Source organism: Chlamydotis macqueenii, chromosome 3 (genome assembly GCF_036417535.1).
Source record: "Chlamydotis macqueenii isolate bChlMac1 chromosome 3, bChlMac1.mat, whole genome shotgun sequence".
Taxonomy (NCBI): domain Eukaryota; kingdom Metazoa; phylum Chordata; class Aves; order Otidiformes; family Otididae; genus Chlamydotis; species Chlamydotis macqueenii.
In genome coordinates this window covers 118108275-118123509 of record NC_141558.1, presented here as the reverse complement: position 1 = coordinate 118123509, position 15235 = coordinate 118108275, and the positions used below count along the sequence as shown (strand labels likewise).

General features: G+C 38.2%; 1 protein-coding gene across 2 annotated transcripts in view; it reads left to right on the top strand.

Moving 5' to 3' along the window:
- Positions 1-15235, top strand: part of PCSK2 (proprotein convertase subtilisin/kexin type 2) — a 116759-nt gene that overhangs the window by 68319 nt on the left and 33205 nt on the right. For both annotated transcript variants that reach the window (XM_086743693.1, XM_086743694.1), the window contains one exon: positions 11086-11162. In XM_086743693.1, coding sequence (XP_086599819.1) covers positions 11086-11162 — 77 coding nt within the window. The remainder of the gene's footprint in view (positions 1-11085; positions 11163-15235) is intronic.

Below are 15235 nucleotides of genomic sequence, written 5' to 3'. Positions count from 1 at the left end.
TGATTTATACTGGCTGTAAAATATCCTCAAAGTACAATTCCTTTTGCAATCAGAAAGATACTAACGTGTTGTAGTTGCATTTGCCTGAGATTATTTTCAGAGAAATGCATGCTGCAAAAAGTTTCCAGCTTTATTCTACATTAGAACCACCTGAAAGGGATAATCTTCAAGTTAAATGCAAATGGTGTGCAAACAATGAGAGACAGTGCCAAAGACACTCATTTTGCAAGCTAAAGACCACATGTTGTCCACAGCATTTATTTTTCTCTATAATCAATGCACTTAATTAATCAGCTGCACACTGAGAAAGTGCAAGGTGGCTAATCGCTTTAATCATTAAGCAGTGGTATTAATTTTCACTTAAGGCATCATCCGTGGAAAGTAAATTAAGATGGTTGAAATGAGAAATGCACAGAGCTGGAAGATAAGGACATTTTTGCATCAGTTCTGGCTGGTGCTTTTGAAATTGGCTTGTGTCTCTCTCTGACGCTTCTCCAAGTAAGTTTTTGAAAAGTAGAGGAAAGATGTTAGTCCTCACTGTTTGGCATGGAGGGACCTGGCATTGCTTTGTTTTGTTTTTTTTATTACCTCCCTTTCTGCAGACCATTTAGGTTTTTGAACTGGCCAGAAATCTTCTATTAGAGATCTTCTGTTTCTGCTAGAAAAGATAACTATTTTATAAATTCAGAGTGTCCATGGGAAAAGAAAAGTGAAATATTTTTATTTTTGATCAATTCAGTCTCATTTTAAATATCTGACTTCTAGAGCACACCGAATTAAAATGGTAGCAACAAAATCCTACTCCGGTGCATGGTCCACTTGGGAGAACAGGGTCAAATACATGGTCTCCTGGAGGCAGTGCACACCATGTAATTTTATAACCAATTTCAACAAAATTATATAAAGGCTTCTGTTTTATCGAAGTGAAAATACCACATCCTGGGTTGAAAAGGGCAAAAACATATTTGAAGATTTTTTTTTATTTGGAAGCTTTTTAAAAATTTTCTATTTTTCAAAGTATAGCTATTTTAACTGCTTATACTGTTTAAGACACTAACCAGTGTTCAAATCCCTGATTATCCATCAGCATTGAAATGGAAGTTAATTAAAATTCACGCTGTAGTTATATTTTGGCTACCAAGGGGTATCACCAGGGAAGTCTGAATTAGATGGTGCATGTGGGGGACACTAGCCCCCTCACAAAGCTTCATCAAAATGTGACAGGTGCTAGGGAGAGACTTTCAGGCTCCATGATGATTTTGACAAGAAGAGTCTCAAGTTTGCTGTTAAGTAGTGGGCATGCAACTGGTTTTAAAAGGAGAGTTTTGGCCAAGCCTTTGGATAATCCAGACTTGCAGAAGAGAGAGCAGGGAGGCACAAGGAGTCCGTTTTCTTCTGTGAAACCATAATAGCCTAAATACAGTAGATAAAGATGCAGATGACCTCAGATACTTTAAACAGCTCTTCTTTGCTATGCCTGTAAAGTAATTTGGTTCGTTTTAAATTAATTCAGTTTTTTTTCTGTCCTGGCACTTCATCTTGGCATGGTTGTTTGCTTTGCATTGTTTGATTTTAGTTGTATGCATTTGTGTTCTTCATATTAATATTTTATTTCTCACTAGCTATGTAGGTGGTAAAGATATTTTTAAATGCTTGCCCTATTTCACATTGCTTTGATTTATATATAATGTTCTTAATTTCTATTGCATTCCTAACAGAAGCAATAAGCATAATGAACATCTCTTACTGGGGAACAGAATAGCAATGAACAGTGTCTACTTCATTGAAGTCATTGGTAATTTTTCCATTAAGTTCAGAGCCATCAGAAATTTGGCAGATGATATAAATAACAGGTTTGTAATGTTTGTTCTACTGTGTACTATTTTTTTTTTAATCATCACAGTAAGAGGTATAGGCTTTCTAGCTTCAACTGAGCAAATAATGATACCAAGAGCTGTGGAAACATGACTGCCTGGAATAATATGTTTTACTGTAGAACAGGAGCTTGTATTTCGTGAAACTTTAGCCACTTCCAGTGCTGTGTAGCTGTTTGGTGAAAGTTAAATGGATATGGTAGTGCATACCTCGGTCACACATTCCCTGTACTGTCCTTACATAAGCTTTCATGTAGATTGGGGATCATTGGAAAAGTTCTGCAGGCAGGTTGTGGTCTGGATTTAATTAGAGGAGGTGAATTTCTTTTTGACTGTGTACAAAGGAAAGCACAAAGGCTGTGCGAAGTTCAAGGACTTCATAATTTCAATGCTAGCACATGTTTTTTAGAATTACCTGTTGTGAGAACCTAAATCACTTTAATTCAATGGCACTTAATTCAGTTGCAGACTTAGTCAACAATGATACCATGTCTGACTGATATAATTGTAAATCTTTCTTTCAGTTAGCTAATGATGTCTAGGACTTCTCATCAATTTGCGTATCACACACAAAATCCAAAACATACCAGCTACTGAGAGGAAAAATTAACTCCATCCCTGCCAAAACCAGGACACTGTGAAAATAGTAGCTATGAGCAAATATACAGAACTTTAAGAGAAGAACCTGGAATGATCATGTACTATTTAAAAGCATAAACACTTGCAAAATGCAGTATGTGTGGATTTACAGGAGAACATCTGTTCTGAAGATCCCACTTTCTCTCCTTGCAATGTTGGATTTAGCTGTCCATTGGTTTTGCTGATTCCACATGGAATAAACAGTGCAAACATTTTAATTAATGCAAAAGCATATAAATTCTTAATACTCCCCGGGATGCTCTCAAACTATGCTAATGAGGTCAGCATGCAACTGGAATAAAACAGAATAGATCTTCAAGGCCTTTTAACTATAAGGCCTGTAAATCAACCAGTGTTTGTTTTTTGTGACAAAAAAAATGTAGATAGTAGTTTGCCTTATGTTTTTTGAGTCTCTTCTCTGAAATGTACACGTTCTTTTGATTCACCTACAATGTCACTTTTATGTGTCTGTTTATCATCTTAAAACAATTTAGGTGAAACACCAGTTGAGCAGTTGGTAACAGTTTCTTCTCTTGTCAGCGAGAAACCTTTCAGAAGAAGGAAAATACCCAATTACTTTTTTGTCTCACCTATTCTTACTTTCAGTTCTTCTGTGTCAGCAGAATAGCTCTTCCTGTGCTTCCCTCTCCATAACCACTATGGATCAGGTCTGTTTGTTGTAGCTAACTCCCCAAAACCATATGAACCACTTTGATATCCCTCTTTGCAAAGATGGATAAAAACTTTGCAAAAACTGCGAACAGTTTGCCTGTTTTGCAAGGATATGACTGTTGTAACCTGTTAAAGTGGTCATCCTTAATATCCTGCCAAGTTTGTTTTATGAGTGCCATTATAACTGCATGTCTGGTATTCCTGCACTTTGCTGTAAGCATTGCTGACAATTGATCAGTTTTTAGCAACTCTGACTGTGATGCCTTTGTGGTCACAGAGAATGATGTGGGTGCCAACGCCTGCTAACCATGCACAGCAGCAAGGAAGTGTTTGCTCCCAGCAGAAGTGGCTGCTCTTTGCCAAGACCACGTCATGCTAAACAACAGGATTCAAATGCCTACTGAGTTTGTACTGCAAACGCTCAGCTGCCGATTTTATTCCACTGATGGAAAAAAATCTCCCTTATCCACCATGTGCCACTTAAGAGACCATTATGCTGGATGTGATCTGAATCCTGCCTACTGTGTTTGGTGGCAGATTTTGGTAGTCTTTGGATCAGGCCAGTTGAGAGGAGCAAGAGGGCTTAACCCCTCTTCTCTTCCAGCTCATCCATCAAAGAGGCTGTAGGTGCTGGCTGCCATCAAAACTCTGCAAACAACAACCTTTACTGCAGCTCAGCACCCAACACATCAAATATTTGATGTACTGACAAACTTGTCAGTTATTTCTTACAGGAATGTAACTAAGAATAATGGACCTGAACCTTATTTCTCTGCTGCCAGCTCTATACCTCTACTACTCTCTCAAGTTCAGTAGGTCATGCTGATATATAACCAAAGTATCTGAAGGGGGAAAAAAATCCATGTGTTGGAAAGGGAATGTGCGCGAGGTTTTTAATAAAATGGAACACTAAAGCTAGATGAAGTGTATGTTCACAGTATTTTTCAGTAAAAGTCATTGCACTGTTAGTGTTTGCTGTTGTGATAAAGTAATCCAATGGCTTATATATCTGTAGCCACTCAGATACCAGTTTTTTTTTCTTTTTATCTCCCTTGGATTAAAGAAATCAAGGAGTTTATTCCATAGTCTGAAGCTTTAAAGCTTTAAATTTGCTACTTGCCCTGAAAATCTTTACCAGTAATTAGTTGCTTAATTTATTTTTATTTCATTAATTCAATTTTCTTAGCAATGTGCCTCTGTATGAAGATTCAGTACCCCTTCAGTATGTTGCAGGTATATCTTAAAGATCCTTGTACACCCTCTCTGAAAATTAAGGAATGTTTCGCTGAGCAGAAGTAGGTTTCATTGTTTTGTAGGTTAACTTGCTTTTGCCTTCCAAGGTCTGGCTCACAGTAATTAACAACTGGTGATGTACTTCAGGTTCCTTCCACTCCAGCCTGAAAATTGTGGAGCAAGCTAAGAATGCCAAGAAGTGAATAGTGAAGCAGCCTCTTTATTATAAGGACAAGTTCATTTGGCTGCTTTCTTTTTAATAAAATCTCCTGCCTGCCTCAATTTCTTACGCTTTTTCCTATGTCATGTGAAGATGCAGGGAAGAGGAAATCGAGGTTATTTCAATAATCTAGTTTTATTTATAAAACTTAATTAGGAAAAAAAAAATTCTCAACTTCTTAAAAAATCTGTCCAATCTAAATTTTCTCTGAGTCTCTGTGATTCTTTTTTTTTGGTCCTATCTGACTGTATACCTCTGAGCCAAGCATTAGCAAACAGCCACAGAGAGTTAGATGGCATTTAGCTGGATGCATTTGGCTTTCATTTGGTTTACTATACTATACATTCAACAGTCTTGGTACCTAAGAATGGAATTGATAGTTTGATCTCTTCTTTGAAGCTTGAAAAAGTTTGTGCTTAGATCTACCTATGTGATATATGTCACTGCTGTACTGCCCGGGTGCCTTATCCCCATGTGAAATAGTTTGTTTAGCTGCAGCCTTTCTTTTTGAAGATACCTACATGCTGAAGAGCACAAGCCAGCAGTGGAACTCACGTTGGTTTTCTGATGTCTGCAGGGGAGAGAGGAAAGAAATTAGTGGGGAAAAAGTAAAATAAGAGATTGTGTGACACTGTAGTGCCAAGTGACACGTTCTTCTCTACGTTTTTCTAACTTCTCATCAGTTACTTGACAAAGGAAATCTGTCTAATCTAGAAAAAAAGTCTCAGTGACGCAATTTTTCTTCACAACTGTTACTTTAAAAATAATATTACCTTAATGAAGACAAATATAAATGTTAACAGGAGATCTCGTCTTTTTCATCTGCATTTGATTGTTTTTAAACCTAGCTTTCAGCTTTGCAAAATAAGATGCTGTGTCAGAGGTGAGACAGTGAACATGTCTTCCTATAAATTCTAATAACTGGATTATTAGAATTGTTACCACTTGTTTCCTCAAATATTTCTAGTGTTAGAAATTATGCAGTAGTTTTTCTTTTGACCTAATCCCAGATGCTTGATGAGTGTTAAGGAAATTGAAATAAGAGCTTTTTCAGTGGTTACTACAAAATGACATCAGTACTGCAGTGTGCTCTGTACTTGCTCATTCTGTGATTAGGCACAGCCTTTACGAATATCTGAAACTGGATTACTAGGAGGGCTTAGGGGCACCTCAAGTATTATTCAGGACACAGCACACTTCTCAACTTCATCCATTTCAAATGATACTCTGATGTATTATTCTGTAACTGTTTTGAAGAGTATTTTTACTTTTATGATGTACCTGTAAGAACTGGGTAAAAGGCTTATGTTTCTGGAGGGAGTTGATGATATTCACCGGCAGGGACTTCCTTCTTTAAGGCTGGTATTTTTTAACACAGACCATTACCTTCTGGATATATTCTCAGTGTTCACAAGGTCTTGAATGCAGCTCTGAATTTGCTGGATAGTCATATAGGACATGTAAATTAGTTCATATAGAGGCAGAGCTTTTTAAGAAGTTGCATGTTTTTTCATTTCCATTTTAAAGGAGAACTTAAACCAAAACAAAATAGAACAGCATGCTTCCCATGGCAGAGAGGAGATGGTCTGCTATATGACTACTGACATAAAAATGGTCCCTCTGTTCTTCATTAATGAGCTTTAAGCCTTATAGTACTCCTCTTAGGCAAAATACCATGTTGCCTCCTTTTTCACCTGCTGGTGCGCATATTCCATTTTCTTAAGCTTGTCTGTACAAAACTGAATTTCATTTTTCCACCACATGATACTCATTATTATTTTAGTACAGTTTCTTTGAGATGTTTTATGTTGTAATTTGAGCCTAGAGGTTTGCTTGCTCTTTGGGTCAGTAGAGAAGTCAGACAAGCAAAAGGTGTCTTTCTGCCTCAGATCTCTAAGGATTTGCAGTTGCCCTAAGAGGATAAGACCAGATGCCACTTGTGTTAAAAATATTTATCTTCTTTTAAAAGATACAAATCTTTGGGCTAAATTCACCAATACTTTAACGTCATTAATAGATTCAGACTATGACTAGTGGGACATATGTCTTTAATTGTTTGTCTCCTCGACTTGCATGTGAGCATAGACACATTTCTTGAGTTACAGAGGAAAAGAGAAGTATGCATGAATTATTCTTTAGAGGCTTGTAAAGCCACATAAAAATTTTTACACTTGCTGCATTATTCAAGGTACATAATTTTATTACAGATCTGAGCAACAGATGGGACAACATGGATTTATTGTTGTTGTCATATTTTACAGAAAGAAAGTTTTACAAAGAAGATTTTACTGCATGTATTTTTAAAAGTACAGGGCAAATCTTTAGAAAACACCAGACTAAGCTTATTTTTGAGGAAAGCAGAATTTTATACACAGGGAAAAATAATCTATTCGTATCAAGATACGCAAGTTGTTACTTAATAAATGATTGAAAGAATCTCATCATCTGATCCAGTACTGACCCAGCATCTTATTTGGGGTAGAGGTGCAGGATGCTAGACAGCAAAAATAGAGACATGCCTTAAAATACAAGACAATTCCTCTCTTTGATAGCAAAACAACTATTTTTATTATATAGTAGACATTATTTATAAGTTATTATGTATAGATGGTGACTGATAAACATGAAGTTCAAATTGCTTTGCAACAAGAAGCTGGTTTTCTTTGAACCAGGAATAGAATTAATCTCATTCTAACACTGTTGGCCTAATGAGTAGTCTAAGTCTAGTCCCCAGTCTATGATCAGTGCCCAAGATAGGTGGCTTGAGTTGCTCTGTGAAGTTGATTGTCTTCACTGCTAGTAGAAAAAGACTAGGCAATTACCTTAGTTATTGAAAACCAAATATTAAAAGCTTCAAGTCTAAGAGAAGTAACTGCTGGTAGACTACTTTGGCATTAAAACTGGAAACTGAATCAGCTGAATTGGAAAGTAAAATGTTTTCATTTCAGTGTGCTGCTGCAGATCCTAATCTGCATAGGTTTCGGTTGCCACCTCCCAGGTTCCTGCCCTGATTACATCTCTGCATTAGCGATAAATCCCTTCTTGCTGCCTGCCGGGGAGTCGAGCTAGAGGAGGAGGCTGACAAACCACAGATTTTAATATTCACTCCCCAAAACACAAGATGAAACATTTTGACTATCTACTGAAGCAGTTCCCTTTCTGATCCAGTGGTGAAACTGATCTAATTTGTCACTGGTTTATGCTTTAAAAAAAAAAAAAAAAAAAAAAAAAAAGGAAAAAAAGGTTGAGATTTAGATATTTGATCTTTAAATTGGGAACTTGAAGTCCATTTGTACTTGTCACTGCGGTTTCATTATCCATTTTACCGTTTCCGTAGTGTGGGCAGAATATGCCTTCATGAAGCTGAAACTCGCTGTCTTTTCTGAAAGACCCTAATGAAGATAAATCATACAGTCAGCAGTTTTTTTTCTTTTCAAGAATAATTCTTAATTTTGCACTTCGTGGATGGTTTCTGCTACATTAGATATCTTTTTCCTCTGAGTGCGATGGTCCAAAATCAAGCAAATAAGAGCTACAGGATGTGTTTATAGCCTACCTAAAGCAACATTTCCATAATCTGACATTTGGTTACATGGGGCATACATTTCTTCCAGACGAGGAAAAAATGCAGCTGACTCACAACTGAGTTTAAATTCTCATCTGTACAATATTTTTAGAGTGAAAACAGAAGTTCTGACTGAATAACAAGCTGGCGATATATTGAACTAAGCACATTTAAGACTGAGTTAGACCATACCTATGTGAAAAAGATCTGAAATCACTGGAACTAAGATTAGTTATTTGTGGCCTGCATAGTTTCCAGGCCGTGTCTAGTCCAAGGCAATAGCTTAAGCAAGTTTCTTCAGTTTGTGATTGAACTGCATTTCTCTCCAGCAGTTGCCAAGCCTAGGCTCTGTGACAGAGTTGGCTTTATCTTATTAAGTTAGGACGAGAGGTAATGGTTTTAAAATAGAGGGGGGTAGATTTAGATTAGAAATTAGAAAAAAATTTTTTACGATGCGAGTTATAGAACACTGGAACAGGTTGCCCAGAAGGGTGGTGGAGGCCCCATCCCTGGAAACGTTCAAGGCCGGGCTGGATGAGGCTCTGAGCAACTTGATCTAGTCAGGGATGTCCCTGCTCCTTGCAGGGGGGTTGGACTAGATGACCTTTGAAGGTCCCTTCCAACCCTAACCATTCTATGATTCTATGATTCTAAGTTTCTTAGAAAGTAATCGTTTGTATTTTGACTTTACTGTAGGATATGGTTTTTCAGCTAGTTCTTCTAGGAGTAGATTGCACTTGTTGATAAAGAGCAGGACTCAATCTTCTGTTGACAAGCTCATTTGTTTTTACTGCTGTGTGTTGGATGAAACTTAATCCCTTGCACAAATCCTTGTCCCAGCTCTGCTGGACACTGCAGAATCCAAACTTCCTCTGTTGCATTAGGGTGGGATGTCTGTGCCACATGGCTTTTGCCAGGTGCTCTGGCTGAGGCCTAAAGTCTTCTAGCTCAGGATCCTGCCTTGAACAGCAGCCAGTAGTGGATACTTGGCAAGCAGTGTGGTCACCGAGTCAGAGACTGTATGGTATCTACCTGATTATGGCCTCCCAGCTTCTAGCATTCACTGTGTGGTGGACTGTTGGAGGAGGAAGCACAGCATCAAATATCCTTTCCAGATTTATCTTCTATTAATTTGTCTAATGAATTTTGTAACTCATTACGTGTTCTGTGGCAATGAATTTTGTAACTCATTACGTGTTCTGTGGAAATGTATTTCTTCCTGTTTTCTACTGCTTCTAAATCTCCCCTCTGGTAATTTCTGTGGTTTCCCACTAGTTCTTGTATTATGAGAAATATAAAGAATAACTGCCTGTCTACTTTCTCTGTGCTATTCATGATTTATAGACGACTGTCAAATTCCCCTTCTTTTCCTGGCTATATGCCATTCAAAGTGCTGTATAAGCAGCTGTGGTAATTAAAAGAGGTAAATTAAACATACACCTGGGCACAGAGGCTTAGAAGCACTGAGAATTTGTGGCTATTGCTGAAATTATTGGAAGACATCTTCAGGCTGAAAATCAGGGCCTTAGTGTAGAGATATGGAGAGATCAATAAGGATACTCACAAAGGGATTCAGCTATGTCTGAGCTGGAGAACAGCATCAAGCTGTGTGACAGGCATTCTTTAGATCTCTGCTCCATTCAAATGCTGCAAAATATTTATTGTCTGTGCTGAATATAAGCAACCAGGCTTTCTGAAATCATCACCCCCAAAAAATCACTTGAAAGATACTTAGTTTTACCCTCCAAGGATCAAAGACAGTATTGTCCCCATTTCATTCTGGCACAAGAGTTTTTATCAGTTAGGACTTTTGAATCCAAAACCCAAAGACTTTGGTGCTACCAATGGACTGTACCCCAGAAACTGAGAATTTGCTGAAAGGGAATGTTTTTAGGAGCAAAGCTATTCACACACGAGTCTCAAATTATCTTCAATAGCTCAGCCAAATCTTAAAAAGAATACAAGTACACATTAATTAAGAATTAACATAATTCTTTTCCTTGAGTATGGTGTTTATTAAAATATAAACTCTACAAACATACACTTGAGAGGAAGCTTCTAAATAGTTTTAAAAGCTTAATTTTCAGTCACCCTTTATTTATTTTTTCATTAAGAGAGAAGAAAGAAGATGACACTTGACTTTCTGAAACTTTCCATTTACTTCTCAGATATAGCATCAAATGTTAATGAGTGTCCTTAACCCTGCTGATAGGGCAAAATCAGAAATTATTTAAATTTATATGAAAAGCAGAGACATGAGATGACATTTTCAAAGGCACCTGAAAGCAGCTTTTGTGAAGCTGTTCAGACAACTGAAAGACCAAGAACATATGCAAAGGGATTTTCAGGCATATGTGCTGACCATTAATGCCGTTTTCACATTTGAATTTTGTGAAATTTACATTCTTCGGCATTGAAATGCTTTTAGAAATCTGACTGTTGTAGTACCACAAATGAGTTTTGAAAAAGTAATTATATGATGGAAGACCCAAGTGTCCGGTCACTTGCACCACTGTTTGGAAAACAGGATTTAACCTTTGTCCTGCCACATCAAGTAGTGTAACACCTAAATACTCCTGTAAGTTTTGGTGAACAATCCCCTAGTAGTAACCTGAACTCTTACATCACCTCACAATTAGCCACACTTTTTGGAAATACTAATGGTCTACCGGAGGCTTTGCACTCCAGAAAGCATCTTTCCTGAGGCTTGCCAATGTGGGAAATGGCACAGCATAACAGGGACCGGTTTGCAGCCAGATGCATCTCAGAACAAAGAGGACAAAGTTTAATAATGATTCTCAGCTGCCTCTTCAATTTGTGTTCCTCTTTGCCCTGCATATCTGTTTTTCTGCTGACTTACTGAACTTCTTTGTGTTTTGCAGAATGCCAAAGCCAGCTATGACTTCAGCAGTAATGACCCCTATCCATACCCCCGCTATACAGATGACTGGTTTAACAGGTAAATGGGTTTTGATCAGCCTGCTCTTCACTTTGGTTTGCTTAAGAAATTGTATTTGCTGGTATTTGTGGAATGCCTGTTTTCTGCTAGATTCAGTTGTTGCCAGAACAGAAGCTACAGTCTCACTACTGCTTGAAAATTAGAGGTTACTTGTGACTTCATTTTTTGTTAGGTAACCTCTAAATAGCACTGAAGAACCATTTTGTAGTTCATAAATGAGGTTGCTGCTTCAGAAGAGTATATATGTAGATTGTTTGAATGGGTGATAGCCACACAGGTTTTTCTGTCAGCTATCCTAGGACATTACAAGTAACCTAAATCTGTATAGACTGATTTCCCATCTACTGTGTCTGAGGCAAGTATCACTGCTAGCTAATTTTAAAGGGAGTAAGCTGAAGATGAAAAAAGACTCTGGGGAGGAAAAAGTCTTTTAATCTGATTGTAGACTAAGAAGGCAGAAAAGCAGCATGGTGTAGAATGACCAGTTTAAAAACAATTAAATCTTATGTAAGTTCTGAATCATCTGTCTTTTCACCTTGATTTAAGGACAGTGTGCATGGGTAGAATTTCAGGGCTGATTCTGAGATATTTCTGGCTGCTGGAGGAATTAAAGTCCATGTACACCAACTAGGAACCTGTTCTGTTGTGTTTATAAACCTGGAATCAACAGTGCAGCTGTGCTTGTTGTGTTATTTCTGCTGAGCACATCATGATTGGCCAAGACACACTACTCCTTCAATATGTTCTGAACTTAAGCAGTTGCCAGCAGGAGATGATCTGGTTGTCAAGGTATGATATAAATAAAAGTGGCCCAAAAGAAAACGCTTCAGATCTTAGAAAGTGTGATTTTTTTTTTTCTCTAAATGAACTTCTTAAAATGGAACAGAAACAGATTTCGACAGGTTTTTTTAAAAAAACCTGTGTGCCTTGAGTTCTGCATCTGTCCCATGAAAAAGCCCTTTCTGTCAAGCTCCTAGCAAGATATTAATGTAGTCCAAGGCACACCTATAAAGTATGTTTATTACCTTTAAATGGGCCTTGACCATCCTGGATGTGGCAAGGCTTTTGTTGTCTCTGTCTAACTTCAGTCACTGATCCTTCATGATTCTTTCCAGAAAAAAAATTGATGCCTAGAAAGTATAACATTCTTTGTCATGGACCTTGAGATTTCTTTGGTGAAACAGGGAATTGTCTGCCTTGCGAGGCAAATCATAAGAGTAACACACTGCCTGCACAATTCAAGAAGGCTTTAAGATGAAAGATTTCATGTTTTCTCTGGGCTAAGATGCAAACCAACACAGCATATCCAGCTGTTCAGGAGTAGTTGTGACTATGTTTTTCTCTGCATATTTCTTTGCTATAATGTTAATCAAGCTGATGTACTCATATATAAGCTACAGTCATAACTTCTGATTCCTGAATTATTATTAGTGGTAGGTTACAACAGTCTGCCTATGACAGCCTATCTGTCCATATGTGTAGCTGTACAAGTGTGTCTGAATGGACGGTAGTTACACAGAAAAGCCATTCACAGAAACCTGCAATAAAGACTCCGTTTTGCTTAGTTTGCAGTCAGTGATGTATCACCCATTGAATTTTATGCATGCAGGATGATCAGACTCAAAATAGGATAGCGTAAAATCCCTTTTTCCATAAAGAATACATTTCTGTGTGATCAATTAATGTAATTTGTGGAACAAGAAGCAGAGAACTGTTTTTTAAAGAGATGAACCAAGGAGCTTTTGTGAGCTGCCAGCTGCACATGCAAAGTGTCATTAGATTTTAAGAAAAAAAGGGAGAGGTTTTTGGATGGAGCATTCCATTAATCGCAGCTGCTCTGCTTGTAAGCACAGATTCCCCTTCCACTTTGTACTTTTTAAGGCTACTGGAAGCATTTTAGCCTTACCATCTAACAGCCACTGGCCTGTGAAACCAAGCAGGGTGAGTTTTGGAAGGGCAGAGTGTGGTGCCTGAGGCAGGGAATTGCAGTCAGGTAGTTTGGCTGCTGTTACAGGGAGAGGCATATAGATGACTGGGCAGCCAAATAGTTTATTCCTGTGCTTACCATACTGACTGCTTGACTGTGTTCAGACATGCAGCCTGGGAACCAAGCCAGGATGGGGGACACTGGGTGCAACATGGGGCAGGTGTTTGAGCCTGAGGAGCAGCGGGAGCAGTGAAGGAACCTGAACCAATCCCTGTTTCCAAAAGTAGAGGCAGCCTCAAAGCACTCAGAGTGGTTTTTGGGAACCACTTTGAAAAATGTCTGTGATTTTTAACACCCACTTCTCCTGTACCACATTCAGTACCTTGGCATGTACCATGTTGTGCAATGCGGAGGTACCCATACAAGTCAAAGATAGCTTTACCTTTCTGTACAGACATCTGGTTTCTTGTTGTGAGCATGCAGAAGGCACAGCTCAGGGCTCCACATCTCAGAGCTCTGAGATCATTAATTTCTGCTGTGATGTAAATAACCAGTAATTATTTCCACTCTTGTAGCCTTTGTATTTGGTATATTCCCTCACCCAGATAGCAGTTACTTGGGCAAAAATTATTCACTGTCTTGGAAACCCATATTCTTCAGTGGTTAAAATGTCCTTTACTTATTATAGATCCAAACAAAATACCATTGAGTCAAGGAAAGAACTCCCCTTGGCTTCCAGGCAGCGATTATTAACAGGGTAAAAATACCTACTCCCCTCCTCCTCATTTTTCAATCAATACAATGGAAACAACATAATAATTGAGGATTTGTATAAACAGATTTGGCAGCTCTTTCTATCTGCAGTGTTATGACACAAGTGTCAAGCCACAGCACTGCTTCTGGTTCTTGGCACGTTTGGATGCAGGCAGAGTAACACATTCCCCAAAGTAGGGGAACACTTTCCCTTGTGCAAACACTGAAATGCTCAGAAGCTGACAATGTCATATGGCATTTGCTTCATAAAAGTGTCCCTCTGAGCTTTGCATATTTAAGTGCTGTCCAGTGCAAGCAACTAAAGTGGTCAAGGTAGGCAGATCGTCCCATCTATTGTGACTGCAGCTCTGCATAGCTCTCCCTGGGCAGAGAGCTGAGATTAGGAAGGATGAACCCTCTCCTTTGCTGTCTGCAGAAGCATTTCAAAGTAGATGAAAAGAAACCCCGATGAAAATCTGTGCAGCGTCTGACTCTTTAAAAAATGTGTCGGTAAAAGGACATTTGCAATAGCATTGGCAGTGGGTTTCAGAAACAGTTTTCAAAGACAAAGCAGAGTGAAATTTTCATGACTAGTACTAGTGTTATTTAAACCAGCTGAAGGTAAAACTGACTTTCAGTTGAATTGTCCTCTCCCACCTTAGGTTTTCACAAATGTTGATGTAAAATAATTGCATTTATGTAATGTTTATTGGGAAACTTGCTCTGCATACTACTGCATGGTTTACCTTTAAAGTAACTGTATGGTTTACTTTTGAAGTTCATAGGTGAAAATATTCTTAATTGTTTTCTATCCCCTTGTTTTAAACATTGAAATAATAATGAAGAGGTGAATGTTGGAGAGAAAAGCTGTGATTTGTGCCTGACATGGGTCACTTTGTAGAAACCACAATGGATTTATCAATGATATATGAACAGCAAATAGGAATAAATTGAAAAGTCTGCTATTTGCCATTAATAATTCAACCAAATGTGTTTCCACTAACTCACATGTGATTTTTTTTCTCCAGTCAGCTGCACGGTATCTAAACCCTGAGCTACTGGAACAGAACTGTTTGAGTCTCCATCATGTGGGCCTGTGCACTGGGGGAGACAAGGTCGGGGAAGAGGACCTCCTGATAAAATCCTTTCACCAGGAAGGTCCTATACAATTTTTCCCTCTCTGAGACAAAGATCTCACCTGACAGTGTCATCAATTTTTTGCACTCTGTCATCAGTCAAGACAATTTTTTAACAAAGCCATTAATTCTGCTTTGTGGCTTGTAGCTAGCCCATGGGTATGAATGCCTAGCAACAGTATATTTTTTTCACAGTTCTTTGAACAAGGACATGAGGGAAAACCTGCTTGATTGTTGAAAGAAATTTCTCCAGCAGA